At 41.5% G+C, this 15,393-nt stretch overlaps 1 protein-coding gene across 3 annotated transcripts in view; it reads right to left on the bottom strand.

Annotated features, from left to right (window-relative positions):
• Window positions 1-15,393, bottom strand: part of LOC145485841 (protein unc-79 homolog) — a 35,931-nt gene that overhangs the window by 20,223 nt on the left and 315 nt on the right. For all 3 annotated transcript variants that reach the window (XM_081464487.1, XM_081464485.1, XM_081464486.1), the window contains exons 2-19: window positions 14,784-14,904; window positions 14,166-14,311; window positions 13,288-13,458; window positions 12,038-12,277; window positions 10,607-10,937; window positions 9,897-10,094; window positions 9,297-9,732; window positions 9,113-9,201; window positions 8,838-8,961; window positions 8,096-8,353; window positions 7,177-7,474; window positions 6,315-6,589; window positions 5,724-5,872; window positions 4,609-5,228; window positions 3,791-3,952; window positions 2,219-2,636; window positions 1,608-1,830; window positions 264-450 (exon numbers count right to left, since the gene is read on the bottom strand). In XM_081464487.1, coding sequence (XP_081320613.1) covers window positions 264-450; window positions 1,608-1,830; window positions 2,219-2,636; window positions 3,791-3,952; window positions 4,609-5,228; window positions 5,724-5,872; window positions 6,315-6,589; window positions 7,177-7,474; window positions 8,096-8,353; window positions 8,838-8,961; window positions 9,113-9,201; window positions 9,297-9,732; window positions 9,897-10,094; window positions 10,607-10,937; window positions 12,038-12,277; window positions 13,288-13,458; window positions 14,166-14,311; window positions 14,784-14,904 — 4,446 coding nt within the window. The remainder of the gene's footprint in view (window positions 1-263; window positions 451-1,607; window positions 1,831-2,218; window positions 2,637-3,790; window positions 3,953-4,608; window positions 5,229-5,723; window positions 5,873-6,314; window positions 6,590-7,176; window positions 7,475-8,095; window positions 8,354-8,837; window positions 8,962-9,112; window positions 9,202-9,296; window positions 9,733-9,896; window positions 10,095-10,606; window positions 10,938-12,037; window positions 12,278-13,287; window positions 13,459-14,165; window positions 14,312-14,783; window positions 14,905-15,393) is intronic.

Here is a 15,393-nt window from a genome sequence, read left to right as displayed (position 1 = left end):
TTGTGAGAGAGATTGCAAGACCCTAATGCATGATCCCATTTTGAAAGAAATTTACGAACGTTTTAATCGCCCGTACATCTTCCAGCGGCCCCCCTTGGCATACAATGCATACTGTACAGTTTCCACTCAAATAGCAGTTTTAAAATTGCCAAAGAGTGACAAGGTAGATTCTTTGACACACCAACCAACTCTCAGAACCAACATTTAAGGAAATGCCTGGAGTCCGGTAATGAGATTTCGTATTTTGACGTTGGCTCTGTTACCTGATCGAGTGGATGCATCTCCTGGGCCCGAAGTCAATGAGTCCCCAAATAGCGACGCCACACTGGCCCTCTTTGGTAGACCTTCTTTGGGCCTCTTGCAAATGTGATCCTGGGCCTCCAGCGTGTTAACAACAACGTGAATGAGGTTCTTTGTGTCTCGTTTATGAGCATCCGCGTGGAAAGGATACTGTAAAGAGAAGAATCGGTATATAAAAAACTAAATACATTACAATATTTAGAGAGGAAGCCACATCAGTCTGAGCTGGTTTTCATGCAGGTCCTCTATCCTGGTTGAATTGGAATTTGGAGATGTTGGTTTTTGTGGAGGAAAGAAAACCGGAGAACCCGGAGAAAAACCCTCAGAGCAAGGCGAGAACCAACAACAAACTCAATCCACACATGGCACCGGGCAGGAATCGAACTCGGGCCACATTGCTGGGAGGCGAGCTCTCTGACCACTGCGCCAGCCCTGCTCCCCTAAATTTAGGCTTATTGCAAGCACTCGTCTTGTGTATTGATTTCCTTCTAGTTAAAACATAACCAGCACGAGCTGAACCGCCGAGTAAGTATTGTGTCACACCCACGTCTCGTCTTAATCCCTTCCTTGGTGAAATGCGGTATCGTCTCATAATCCCTGCCTGAGTTGAGGGGAAAACAGACTGCCAGCAGTCTATCTACAATGTGAGAAGTTCAAACATTGTTCACTAAGTGAACCTTCTTCGGAGTCAAGTGTGAAAGCAGGCCAGCGCTTTCTCTGGTTTTCACAGCATGAAGCGACTGTTAGTATTGCTATACCCCCTTCCTCAACGCATGCTAGTCCATGGAGGGTGACCCTCCCCTCCCCCAGCCAGCTTTTCATCAGGTTGCCTGAACATTTCGTCGGTAGTCATGTGACCTCATTGATGGAGAACGTCACTCTGACAGTAAGCTTCCTCACAGCACAATAACTCTGGTCATCGGACCGCTCGTTCTGAGGTTTATGGTACTAAACATCCGCCCAACCCATCTCCCACGAAAAATCTAACGTTACACGTCAAAACATCCTTACATCCTAATAGAAAAAAACTACTCCATTCCCTAAGGCAACAACAACTTAGGAATAGCAATCGCAAGTGATGTGTTGCGTCTTTTCATCGGGGCAAATTCGCTCGTGATGTTGTTGTTGTGATGATGATGTTGCATGAAACGAAAGTTTATTTTTCAGTTGGCGCTAAAACAAAGTACTAAAAAGGAGTTTGTTCCCAGAGACCCGCAATGTTCCATGATGCGTTGAAACAACGAAGGAGTGTTTGGGGAACATCGTGATCGGGTTTATTTAAATGCATTTGAAAGAAAACTCATTACCTTGTACAGTATTATGAGGCAGGCCATGAGCCAGGTCTGTCGCATATCCAGCGGTATTCTCACCAGCGAAAATTCCGGGATATGAGTTCGTTTCTGTGGCTTAGGAGCCGCGCAGAACAGCAGAAGCTGTAGAGTGAGGTTTAACAGCTCTCCTCCCCATTCTTGATTCTGATCCAGGACTTGCACGATTCCAGCCATGTACGCGTGAAAGACTGGGAACAACCTGGTAATGAAAATGTTGAGTGAATTCTGTTAGCTCGAGCATAAATCTTAATTTCCTTAGCATAACAAACACAGAGGACTTCTCAAATTATAGAACACGTTTTCGACAACAAGGAAGAACCTAGAAGGAATACTTTTCGGGAACGCATGATCTACCTTCAATCGATTTTAATTGGATGTGATACGATTCTGAGAAATATTTGGTGAACATTCGCCAGGTTAATGGACAAAGTGAAGTCCACCGATATCCAACAATTAACCAGAAAACCGACTTCACATTAGTTCTCATGAAACAGGTCCCCTAAAATACTGAAGTATCACTTGGCCCTTTTTAATAAATCCTTGATATGAATTCATATATTGGAAAAGAAGACAAAGGACAATTGTACCTTAGTCTCCGAGGATTCCCAGTAAATTCGCCGACCTTGATATCATATCCCATGAGAACACCAAGGTAATGGCTCATCTGTATGATCTCATAACTCTCTGTCTTGACAAAACTTGAATTCTGCACTCCTTTGTTGGCTCCAGGGTAACTCAGAAAGTCCATGACTAGGGTGACCAACTGATGAGTGGCTTCAGCCTCCAGACTGCCGCCCTCTTGCACACCAGCAAGCATCTGGCTGAAGGAGGAATCACTGGAGGACACCGAATGACGAGAGCTTTCATTGTCCTCCTCCTGGACAGTGGGAAGGTTAGACTGGATGCGGCCCCCCAGAAACATACGGTCTGAGATGTCGATAGAGCCAGCCTGGCTGACGAAACCTCCTGTGCGACGCTGCCGACTGCCACTAGACGACCTCTTAGCTGACAAGTACAAAAATAGCGAGATCAGACAGGACATCAGTACCGCTTTTCTTCAATATGATATAAACCCGAGTTCAAACACCTTCACTGTAAGGAACTGAATCGTAAGTTTGTCGCTGCCGTATCAATGAGGGAGCTTTAGCAAACCACGACAGAGACGCCAACGAAAACAACCAAACAAAAGGTTTAATGAGCAGAACAATGGTTCCGCACGTGCGTTTTGAATCTCACTACGTTTCGAAACCGTCATCTGCGAAAGAACAACGTGAAATGACCAAGTTGTACGTGTTTTGGAGAACGTGAACCGAAACTGGCTCATGTTTCATATCTTCCTTTGGAATTGAACGCCGTCACTGCATATGATAGGCGCACTGAACAGATCCAGACAACTGCGACGTTCGAAGGTAAAACATACATCCACTTTTTACAAAGCGTCGTCCTCGGCGTCGACGTCGTCATTGCTAAAGCTCCCTTTTTGCTTACTTCACGGTTTAGTTAAGCGGTGTCTTCCATTCTCTCGTATAAATAGCATTGTGAGAATTTCCCACGGAATATTGCCCGGTGTTTTTAAAGAACATTTTCGCGCAGAACCTAAAGTGGTGTTGTATTTTTCCTTTCCGAAACAAAGAAAAAAAACAAAGGAATAAGATTATTTTGATGACGAAGAGTCCTCCATGAGTCAGTTACGACTCCATCACGGTGTTAGAAACCTTCCACGGAGAGGAAACAACCCAGGGGCCCGTTTCTCGAAAGCCCCGGAAACTTTTCGGGCCCGAAAAGCTGTTTTTAGTTAATTTTAGTTAATCAGTATTTAAAGACATAGAGGTGTACACGCCTGAAGCTTCTTGTATGAAGGGAACTTTGTTTGTATTTAGAATAGGTGGAAAAAACCGCTCTGTAATCATAAGGTTTGAGATTTTGCTACGACTTTTCGGGTGCGAAAACTTTTCGGGACCTTCGAGAAACGGGCCCCAGGACTGACTTCCACAAATTCAAGGAGTCGTACGCACTCTTGAAACGGATTCGCTAACATAATGAAATATACGTCAAAAAATGTCAGATCAGGCCATCAACGAAAGAGAATCTGAAATCATCACCATGCCCAGCAAATTTCGTCACATTTGAAATTCTATAATCACAGAGGCGTTGAATACCTTCTGAGCTTGAAGACACCTGTCTGTTGTATGTGACTCTCTCGCCCGGAAAACGAAATGTATAACTGCAACGAAACGAAGAAGAGGTCCTGCGAAGCTGGCTACCCAGGCCACTCCGAGCCATAAGAGACCTTGTGATGGGCTGAGAACGAGGAGCGGGAGCTTCAAGGAAGAGAAATAATGCACCAAGGTTAAGAAATGACCTTTACGCGTTATTCACTCTGCTAATAAGGGAATTAAAACCCACCCTAAAACCCACCCTAAATGATAATGTAAGCAGCGAAAAGCTTTATCTTTATTAGTTTGCATTGTTTATATGCACATTTTTCTCAGCTTCTGTCATTATAATCGTTAATTAGTTACTTATTTTAAATTGCAATTTAGTTGTTACTTCTATTCCTAACGGTCACTTCTGAAGATGTATGTTGAAACATACGAAACGTCAAGTAAATGAACTTTGTTTTTTAACATGCGCTTTATTGCCATGTTTATCACCGCAGTTTGCGTGTTATTTCTTGTCTAAAACAAATCATGTTTTCTAGCCACATAAATAACAACTGAGTGCGAGTCAGGCTTTCACGTCAGTCAACACTAAATATGATATTCTATTTATCGTAGTTCCATGGTAAGGTGTCCTGTGTGAGAAGTCTGAAGTGAGTCAAAAGACTGATAGTAAATATACATGACATCATTAAACAGAAACCTGAAAAAAGTTCACGAGAGCCTTAAATACGTTTAATAAGGGTTTTTCTTTTTACAGCGAGGATAATCATTTCTTCAAAGAATGTAAGCACAAAAAAAACAGTCCTGCTACAAACCTATTTTCCTCGCCGGGTCACTTCCGTTATCCACAGAAACCTCACTGGTGGGAGCAGAAGGCGTGGCTCCTGAACCGGAAGTACTGCGTCCCTTGGGACTTCCCAGTGACACAAAATCTGCGTTTTCTATCAGCAAATGCTTGAAGCGACTGATAAAGAACTTTCCACACAGAGGGGTATGGAGAGGAAGTATTCGGTGCAATATCCGACAAGTGTGGATCAACAGAAGACGGTCCCGGGGCACGGCGTCATATTGGTGCTCAATGCACTTGTAAAGGACCTTTAATGAGGACGCTCTGATGGTACCTAACATGGAGACGGCCCTTAGGTGCACTGGCGTGCAAACGTCTTCAACTGCTCCGACTAAATAAGTAAAACAGTGCGCCAATGCGGACATGGTTATATTGTTCGATTTAATGTGTTCTTTCTCTAGAAATCGCGCAATAATGGTGACTTTCTCCACAGCCGAGAACCTTTCCCGCCAATCGTCATCTGAAAAAGCGCCCTCGACTTCGTCGCAGAGTTTCTCAGCTCCATAGGGAAGACAGATGCAGTGGAGGAGAATCTGGACACACAGGTGTGACATCTCTGAGTGTTCAGCCTGTAGAAGCTGCCAAATGCTAAAAATGCAAACAAAACGTTGAAAAAAGGGTTAATAAAAAACAGCATCAGGAAAGACACGAGGATAGAGGATCACTTGTGGACAGTCTAGACGTAAGCGTTTTAACGTAAAAACAGCCTTTCCAGATACCACCAGCAGTATTTGCCTGCAAACTTGCCGAGAGGCAAGTCTATTTACAAGGACTCTTTTACACAGATGATCATGTAATCACGTGAAAATTATACCATGTACATTTTCACAATGGTAGAATCTATTGCGTTCACATTGCGCTCACAAATTAATTTCTCTGTAGACATTTCCTGCTGTCTGCGTACACCAACATGGTTGTTTTGAAAACTGACTCCAAAAGCTTATATGAGGATGCAAAAGCGCTGATATAGTGAAGCAATTTTTCTGGGCGTTGAGAAGGAAAAAGGACAAAGAGGGAAATTAAAAAAAGGCATCAGATAATTTCCATTTGAGATGAACTAGCTTTCTAACAAATGATCCTTACTTGGGAATAAAGAAAATCTCTTGTAGATAGGCCAGGAAATCACCCTCAGCATCCATGGCGATCCGCAGATAATCACCGCGCAGGACCAACACCTTTAAGCACCATAAGATACATAACTGGACATTATGGTCCTCTTGGCGGGGGAGCTCCTACAGACGGAACAGAAAAGTAAGGCATACGAGGACACCTTTTAAAGAGAAAGAATGATAATCCGAGAATATTCACTGTGTCGAAATTCAGACAACAATTGGCAAAACTATTTACATTTTGGTAAGAACTTTACCATCATCTGACTAGAACATGTATGCATTCAAGATAGCTCTTAAATACGGTGTTAATAGTAATGAAGAGACGAAGCAAAAAGAAATACTTATGACAAAACGCAAAGTTCTCTGCTGGATTTGAGTCTTTTGTTGAGGGAAGGTGTTAACGTTTGATGTAATATGCCTCTTTGTATAGGAGAAGATTCCAATTGCTGTCGCACCCTAATACTGTGGTGTTGTTTCTGACTAAAGATAGCTTTATATCAAGCATGCGATATGGATTGATGCTCCTTCAGAAAGAAAATCTCTACCGCAGATGAGTGTTTACCTTAAGAAAGCCAAGCAGCAGACGAAGCTGCGGGAAGTTATCACAAACCGCACTCCAGCTACTGCTACTCGTCCCACTCCTCCACGACCCAATGCTCGCTGACATACTGCGCATGGCCGCAAAGGAGATTACATTTTCGTTGAGTTCGGAAGGGGTATCGGCCTCACTTGGTACGTTCTCGGGTTCGGGATCATTATCACCATGGCAACTATCGGTGATGTCAGTTTCTTTGAACACCTCTTCGTCGATTGTTTCAACTTGGCTTTTGCTGGAAGCTGAAAATGGACGACGAAATATTGACGGAAAACTAAAATCAAAACTATATTTTGTCATTTCCAGCCAAAAAAAAAAAACTCGCGTTTGCAAGAATGGAAACTTTCGAACAACATACTGTTATTTTTTCCTCAACATACTGTTAGTATATCCTAGTTTTGCAACGCTTTTGAAATTGGTATACCATGGAATATCCTACGAGTCACTTTTATTTTCTCCGTATATACACGAGCCTTTAGGCGAGTGTGTACACCAAGAAAATGCAAGTGGCAAGTGAAATATTCCATGGTATAGCACGAGATAGCGTTGCATAACTATTTTATACAATGCCATAGAAATACAGTGATCAACAAAATTAATGTGACATACGCGCGGTGCACGATGGGAAGGTTGAGTGTAATACCGTCAAATATACAAGGGCTTTCCTGTATTCTGATTGGCTGTATTTTCTATGGCATAATATAAAACATGGCAAATAATTAGATAAAAGAGTCTAGATAAAAACGGTAAAACAGAGGTTTAGTCATCTATAAAGATAACTTACGTACTCAACAGATTTTTATTGCTCTGAATTAACCTACAGACTTACACAAACTCCTACTAGAAACTCCTTTACTGCTTGAGTTGTTTCTGAACAAGCTTCCAAACGCCACATTACTGAGGACCTCCTCTTCCGGTAATGGACCCCCCTCTGGAAAGACAGTCTCTAGTAACATGTGCGCCAGCTTAAACCATATGCTTGTCATATTACACATGTCACACACAGTGGAGTGGTCGCCATGGTCACCAGCCCAGGAGATATCCAGCATGCACTGTAGAAGCTTTTTAATGTCCTCTCTTTCGGCGCTGTTTGGCATGTGTTTTTCGCGAGTAAACTGAATATTCACCTGTTGATGACATAGGAGAATCTTTGTTTACAATATTTGCCTCACTAGCACAGTTTCTGATGGAGCTACAACAACATTAGTTCTGAAGATTGAAAGGGTACAGCACGATTACCTATCCCAAGTGTCCCAAGGAATGTGAGCCCGATGTATAAAATACTTTTTGTGCGACGCAGGTTTAAAAACTCAAAATTTTACAAAGAAGTACGAGTTCATTAGCGCTTTTGCCACACAGAAATTTTGCAGTTTTTTACACCCAAAGAGCCAAAAATTTAAGCAATTACTAAGTTTCACAAGCTTTTTAACTGTTTCTTGTCAATTCTTGTCTAGCGTGATGCCTTCTCTGCGTAAAGACGTATGTTAATGCATTCGCCTATAATGGGGAGCATGAATAATGACAACGCCGGGCGACGCCAAGGACAAAGGAATTCAAAAATAGAATGAAATGTCAGCACTCAATTCCGAAAAAAAATAAATAAATAAAATTGCCGTCGGTGTAGACATTCTCCAAACAACGTAAAGCTAAATTTTGGTCATTTCACGCTGTTTTGCAGAGGGGAACGAACAAAGAACGCACACGAAAAACGATCGGTCTACAGCAAAATTAAAACTGCTGCTAATTACCTGTTTTACCAGTAAATCAAGTTCCATTATAAAGCAAGACAGGTTTGAACTGAGTTCTCCCAGTTCTGACGGCACACCACTGACCGGTGTTGCCATGTGCGAGCCCTCAGTCTGGGTCAGCGGTGACTGCACGGTGAATAATGGGAAAGGAAACATGGTGGCCACACCCTCGGAGAACTCTGACGAGTTTTGAACAACTTTGATAAAAATATCGAGGAGCATTTCAAGTCTGATGATGATGTCAAGTTGCGAGAGAATCTGTCAGTAAAAAGGACAAATATCTTTCAACATTCTTTGAACCTACACTATACTAGCATTTACAACTCTTGGTTTGATGCATTCTTCAGATAACTCAACGTCACGACCAAAGAACTTAAAGCCATTTGAGAAAACGAGAACGCACGTTTCTGAACAATTCAAAAATCTCTCAAAACCACCGTACTTTCTGAAGAGTTCGTTCTTCTTCCCAAAGATATAATGAATTTTCCGAAGGTCATTCAAATGTTTCTGATCATTTTACTAGAACATTCCCGTAGAATGTCAGAGACTTCTCAACATTTCCCAGGAAGGTCCAAAGTTGTTTTCACAACATGCCAGTGCATCACTTGGATAATCTACTGAACCTGTCTTTAAAATACCATGACGAATTCTACGAAACTGCAGCTGAATAATGTCTATCTGGTCTTTTGATTGGCTTCATTCTTTGTAGCGAGAGATAAATAATGGAGAAAAATCTGTTTACCTGCAACCAAGTGAGTGCCTCGACCTGATGACGAGGCACAGCAGACTCGAGTGCTTTTCTTATGAAGCCCAGAGTGGTTTCTGGGGGCAGTTTGAGTGGCGTCAGCAAAGGATCAAAGATTTTCCTAGAGAAATTCAAAAGAAATGTTACGGTATATCGTAAATTGCCGATACAATTTCGGACTTGTCTGATAAGTGCTTGATATTCAAACTGTTTTGAAATTGGGGAAAAATATCTGAAATATGAAGCTCCATTTCATCCTGAAACAAACTTACGTCAACAAAACTTTAAACCTTCCCAAATCTTCTGGCGGGACATCTGCCTTGATCGCTTCCATCCATTGGGGCATGATAATCTCCCACACCTAAAAAGGTTCGGTGAACAAATTACAAATGAATTGTTCAAACACAATCAGAGTACATTCCAAGAAATCACACCACAAAAAAACACAGTTCTCACCTCAGAGGTGATAATACCATGCGGCACCACACAGCACAAGCGATGGAGCCCCTCCATGTGTTGGCGTTCTATACTTGACATGGCATCCCAGCATCCTCCAACCTTCACATAGCTGGGAGGGTTAGAAGACAGACATGCGCACAGCACATCTAGTTTGTTATCTCGGACCTGTGTCAGCCAGCGACACACGTATTGACTGGTAAGCCTCTTCAGCAACTCGCCTACATAGTCTCTCCTCAGGGTTGAGGCTGTCTCTATCCATGATAACACCATGGAAACCAACCGACCTAACCTCTCTGCTGATTCACATCTCGCTGGCTCATTGCAGACACCAACTAGAAGCCATACTCCAAATCTACTCAGCATACGGCGATTGTTTATGTCATTGTCTACGTCATCTCCCAATTCCTCGTCTTCTAGTTTCCCTTGGACCAGACTGGTAAAGAATCGTATTTAAAATATTTCAGAAAACGCAAGAAAAGGTGAATGAAAACAATATTGAACTCCCTACCGTAATTCAATTTATCCCATATTAACTTTAAAACCCTTCTGCTGCTTTACACAAAGGGGTTAATGTTTCTGCGCCATAAAGCCACTTACCCCATGGCTTCATTCCTAGTTTTCTGACAGGGCTGTGCTTCTCCTAACAGACGAATGACTGCCTCAGTAGGGTAGGCTTGGTCTGGGCCTTGCAGAGTCCAGGGATCTGGAAACAAGTTCTGTGTAACATGGTCATATCCCTCTCCAACACTGTGATATCGTACGTGACATTCCTGACACATTGTCAAGGGTCTAAGTCTGGAAAAAACAGGGAGAAGCTTAGAATTAATTTATATGTCCCTGTAGGCCAGTTTTTTATTCTTACAGTGCACTGTATTACTGGATTTGAATTTAGCTACCAATGGCTTAAAGTGATTCATATTTTTTTTGTCCATGGAAACAAGTTTTCAGTTTACAGTTCTGACTATAATTTGTAGATTAAGGACCTGTTTGTACCACCTCTTTGGGAGGGTACCTGTTTTAGAAAACAGGTTGCAGGGCTGTGCTCTGGGAGTCCCCAAGTACCATAGGTGACCAACTTTTACCTTTGGTTGACTGGAAAAACTTACTTTTTTCATATAAACTTAAGTGCTGGGAATCCAGGGTTTCGTGGTTAGGAACCTTTGGGCCACACATAATTTTTCTTAGACCACAGCCTTGGGTTGGGCACTTGCTACCTTCAGGTAGCTTCATGGGCCATTTCATTTGAATCACACTAGCAACTGCGCAATTTCTGTATTAACTACTTTTGGGTGGTTGTTCCAATTTACCTGTTCTCCTTGACACAACCATAAGAAAAGCACATGACGCTGCATGGTTTGCCCTGTCCTTTACATTCCTTTGTTTCACAAGTTGTACGCATCTTCCCCATTGGCTGAACAATGTTTACCAAAAGTTTTTCATCAGGAATGTCAGATGCAGCCAGCTCTGCACATTTCTGGCAGATAAACACTGGAGGTGACGATGCACACTGTGTTGCAGCATAAGAGGCTTCCAGGCAGATAGTTGTTGGTGTATTTTTTCTAGGCACTGCACACTCGAGGTTTTGACAGTTTGGAGGATGCCACGGTTCATACACAAACTGCCAGTCATCAGCACCCCCTTGAATGAAGAAAACAAATAGCTGTTATTGCAGTTCAGTCTGCAGTCAAATATTCCTTTGTTTTAAGAGGCGTGCAAACGAGGCTAAAGGGTCAATAAAATGCAGAGTTGACTCTTTTGCCTCGTTTGTGTGTCAAGCTGCTGATAACTTCAACAACAGCTATTGAACAGATTATGTTTTCTTGAGAACCTGATGACCAAGGGAACAACTGTGTTTTGTTAGTTGCATTAAACAACTGAATGTCATACTGCTATCAAGCCCACACTCTCCTTACAGGTAGACCCACTGCACACAATTTATAATAATCCCTTTTTAGCCTGCTATAAGGATACACCTATGCTTAGGGGATGCTTTATCTGGCTCAATAAAATGTACCTCTGGGGAAGAAAAACATTGGACTTCAACAGCTTGACAAATCACCTTTTTCAACTGGTATGGAAAATGCACTCTAGTCTTGAATTGGGTATGTTTCTTAGAAGAAGCTACTTTTTCATCACTGTCAATAAGACTGTCAATAAAAGCCCTTCATAACTCATGTTTAGGGCAACTGTGCCAGCCGCAACGGTCATATAAAATAGGGTATCAAATTTTTGGCCAGGTCATAAATAGGGTAGCAAAAATCACAGATTTTGGTCATAAAGAGGGTAAGGGTTTTAGGAAGTGGGCCACACACCTCCACACAACTTTTCTGGTAGTACCCCCCCCCCCCCGCCCCCAGGGGATAAAAGAACACTTTCACTCACTTGTGTTCAGTTGCAACTGTTGGGCACAACATGAATTCAACAAATTTGTTTGAACAAACAAAGAAACTGGACCTCACTATTTGTTATGCTCATACAGGGGTTTCATTAATGTTTACAGCAGGAAGGCAACTGGTTTTCACAGGCAGGCAAAACTATATGAACTGAACTTCTAATATAAGAAAAATCTTCCTCTACATAGTTAAACAAAGCAGACAAAATCATCCTCACAACTGGTTAATTTGCCTGGTGCCCAGCCCTTAAAGAAACCTTTGCTGATAGAGCACAGGAAAACCAAACAAACCCAGCCCACCCAATTCAAATTTCTTAGGGTTATCATTTATCAGAGTGGGCCTTACCAACATCTTTGAGTGGATAATAGTGAAGTAAGATCTGCCCAGCGGAGTTGATGATTGGCTGCGGTCCATAAGCCAGCACAGCCAGTATGTCCAGACAGACATCACTTTTGTATCGCATCAATGTCTCAACAAACTGTGCATGCTGTTTACAGTCAGGACAGTACTGTAAGACTGACATGATAAGGGCGGGGCAGGTAAGAGATGCATAGGAGAGACCAGCCTCATCAGACTCTAATACACCTTCAATACATCAATAACAAAACAATTAATAGAAAATCTGTCAGCTCATTTAAGTGAGCATTACTTCCACCACCTTTTAAAAAATACCAGAAGGCACTTCTAAGCCTTGAAAATCAAAAGGTATTTATTTGACTTTTCTTAATGACCACTGTACTTCATTCAATAAAACGTACTGTAAAATTTTGATGATTCTTTCTTTTGCCTTCTTGCTAGTAGACTGCTGGCAGTCTGTTTTCGTCTCGAAATTTAGCAGGAATTATGAGGCAAGATGCTTTGACCAAAAGGGGAATTGGACAAGACATGGGCATGGTCTTCTCATCTCGACTCATTCTCTACTAGACCACACTGCCCTTTTGCATTTACGATGGCTAAACACTCATCTAAACGACTCTAAGAGAAACGAACGGTTGCCAGCATTTTATCTATTGTAGCTAGACAATAAATTAAGGAAAAAGAAATAAGACTCGCAATTTATTGGACGGTGATCTCTCACTACAGATCCCATTCAAATTTTGAAATATTGAAATGGCTAGGCAAGTCAAAAATCATATGTAGTCTGACCATGATTGAGTGGCAAATGAAAAATACATGTTTTATCTACTGATTATCTGTTGAATTATTATGTATCTAAAACTCTACATGTACATACAGCAGAACCCAGCCTTACAACCAACCCTATTAATGCCGCCACCTCGTCATTATGGCCACTTTAGTCTGGTCTGGATAAAATCCCAGTCAGTCATTTTAACAAGTAAAGAACAGCTTTCTGCCCAGATATTTGTGGGCTCTTGGCATGGGTTTTATTATCGTTTTCAGCAGGTGGGCAACTGGTGTTCAGTCAGGCAGGCAAAATGTTTTGAACTGAACTTCTTTATCGAAAAACGTTCCTCTAGATGGTCAAACCAGGCAGGCAAAATCATTCTCACAGCCGGTCATTTCACCTGCTGCCCGGCCCTTAATGAAAGCACTGCCTTGGTGACTGGATTAATGGGGTTCCACTATATACTTACCTAACAAAACAGGAAGAACGTAACCAGCCAGGAGTTTAATGATGTGGTTGTGGGTTTGTGAAGGCCAGATGGAAAGGGTCATTGCTAAACCCATTGGCATGGCATTGAGATCCTCCTTCTTCAAGAATGGAACCAGCGATGCCATGATGGACAGAACACTATCTGCAAATGCTGAAGAAAACAACTTGATCTGTTCAAAAAACCCTGAACCTTAGCAGTGTAATTATTTAGCTAAGTGCACAATTACTTTTAGGAGAAAACATACAAAATGTTTAACTTAGTTGGTAGGTAAGTATACAGTATTAGTCAAACATGTATTGCATGAGTATGGCATTTCTACATCTATCACTAACTACTTATGAACTAAGAATGAGGTTTTTACAGGAAAATCTTAAACCAAGACCTTGCCGTAACAAGGTCAATATGGCGAGGCCAAGGTTTGAGATTTTCCCATAAAGAGCGAATGTTTGAGGTTAGTAAGTTGTTTATTTGGCTTTTTGCTCTGTTTCTGTAGGCCCATAATCAGTAGCGTTACGTAAGAGTAATGCCCCAGAATTAGCCAATCAGAGCATGTGTTTTATCGGCTACAAACACAAGCCATATAATAATAGCCATTAATTTTAGAGTGGCTTTCAGTATTTCAGGTGCAGATTCTTACCAGTTTCCAACACATTACAAAAATGGGTCAGATTTTTCAAAATGACTCAGAAATTCAGGAAAGGGAACTTCAAGGAGTTAAAATCCAAAACATTTCCTGGGAGAGCATGCCTCCAGAGCCCTCTAGAAGCTTGCACATTCACAACCCGTTGTTTTAGAAATCTGTCACCTCTATCCTAGATCCACACCTGCATTTACAGTAACATCAAAGTGGAATGTACCTTCAACTCCAATCTCAACAACTGGTACAACATTGACAATTTTTCCCAGAGCTTTGTACAGTCCTGTGTAGTCCATGCTAGGATATTGATGCCGATCAAATGAACGTCTGTCTTCTGTTAGCACAGGGCGAGTCTCTTTCACCAAACTGAAAATTTAGTTACAGATTATTTTGAATGATCACATGATAGATTGGTGCCCATTCTAACCTATCACGAAATGCTTAAATAATCTAACGGTAGTATTTTGTGTGACTGTGTAAATAGTGCGTAGATAAAATGACTTCCCTTCAGGTCCAAGCTTTCTTGGCTCTGCTCCAGTGATAAAGGAGCAGTAAGAATAACAACAATAATGCAGAGATGCCAACCTAATTTTAAAGTTCTCCTGATTCAGCCGCAAACATATGTCAAATATCCCCCAGCATTTTAACCTCAAGTCAGCCAAAATAGGTGAAATAAGTACTTCACAATATACAAGCACTGTTACATCCTTCATATCTGGGAGATTTGCTGACCCATATGGGAGACCAGGAGATTGGGTCTGTATAAATTTGGTAGACTCCTGGATTATTCAGGAGAGTTGGTATACCGGTAGATCCTAATGGGGAGTTTCTTGTGTACCTTTGCAAAGTCTGTTGAAACCATTTGAGGTAGTTGGCAACATCATTCCCTGTTGGTAATGGATAAGTTCTTCTGTCCAGTCTGTTGAATATCTCCTTCAGTCCATGCACCTTGGCATTAACTGTTATGTACATGCAAGGTGTAAAATTGATAACAGGAAAATTATCATGAGCAAAATGCATATACTAAAACTGATCAAGCTACAGTGTATCTTGAATTGACAGAAATATCAAATTAACCCTTTAATTTTATTGTGCATTGCGGGGTGTATTTTTACAAGTTCTGATGTACAGTGTATTGGGATTGCTCATGTATATGGCGAGTAAATAACAAATGACTCTTGACCCTGAATTGGCCGCTCTGACTACTAAATTATGACTGTGTTATTGGCATACATATTTTTAAAAGCTCCTGAAAAAGGTACAGTCTAGGAGATACACTCTACACATACGTTACAAGATATTATAACTAAACAAAATCTCCCTGTCAGTTCCTGGACAGAATCGATTGATTGTTTTTGTTTTTTTTTTTTTGTTTTTTTTTTCCAGCAATGAGCAATGAGCGAATCATCTTAAATTTCGGTCTACTTCTTGTTTTGTAGTTTATTGCA

This window comes from Orbicella franksi, chromosome 4 (genome assembly GCF_964199315.1).
Source record: "Orbicella franksi chromosome 4, jaOrbFran1.1, whole genome shotgun sequence".
Classification (NCBI taxonomy): Eukaryota; Metazoa; Cnidaria; class Anthozoa; order Scleractinia; family Merulinidae; genus Orbicella; species Orbicella franksi.
This window is presented reverse-complemented; position numbering and strand designations above follow the sequence as displayed.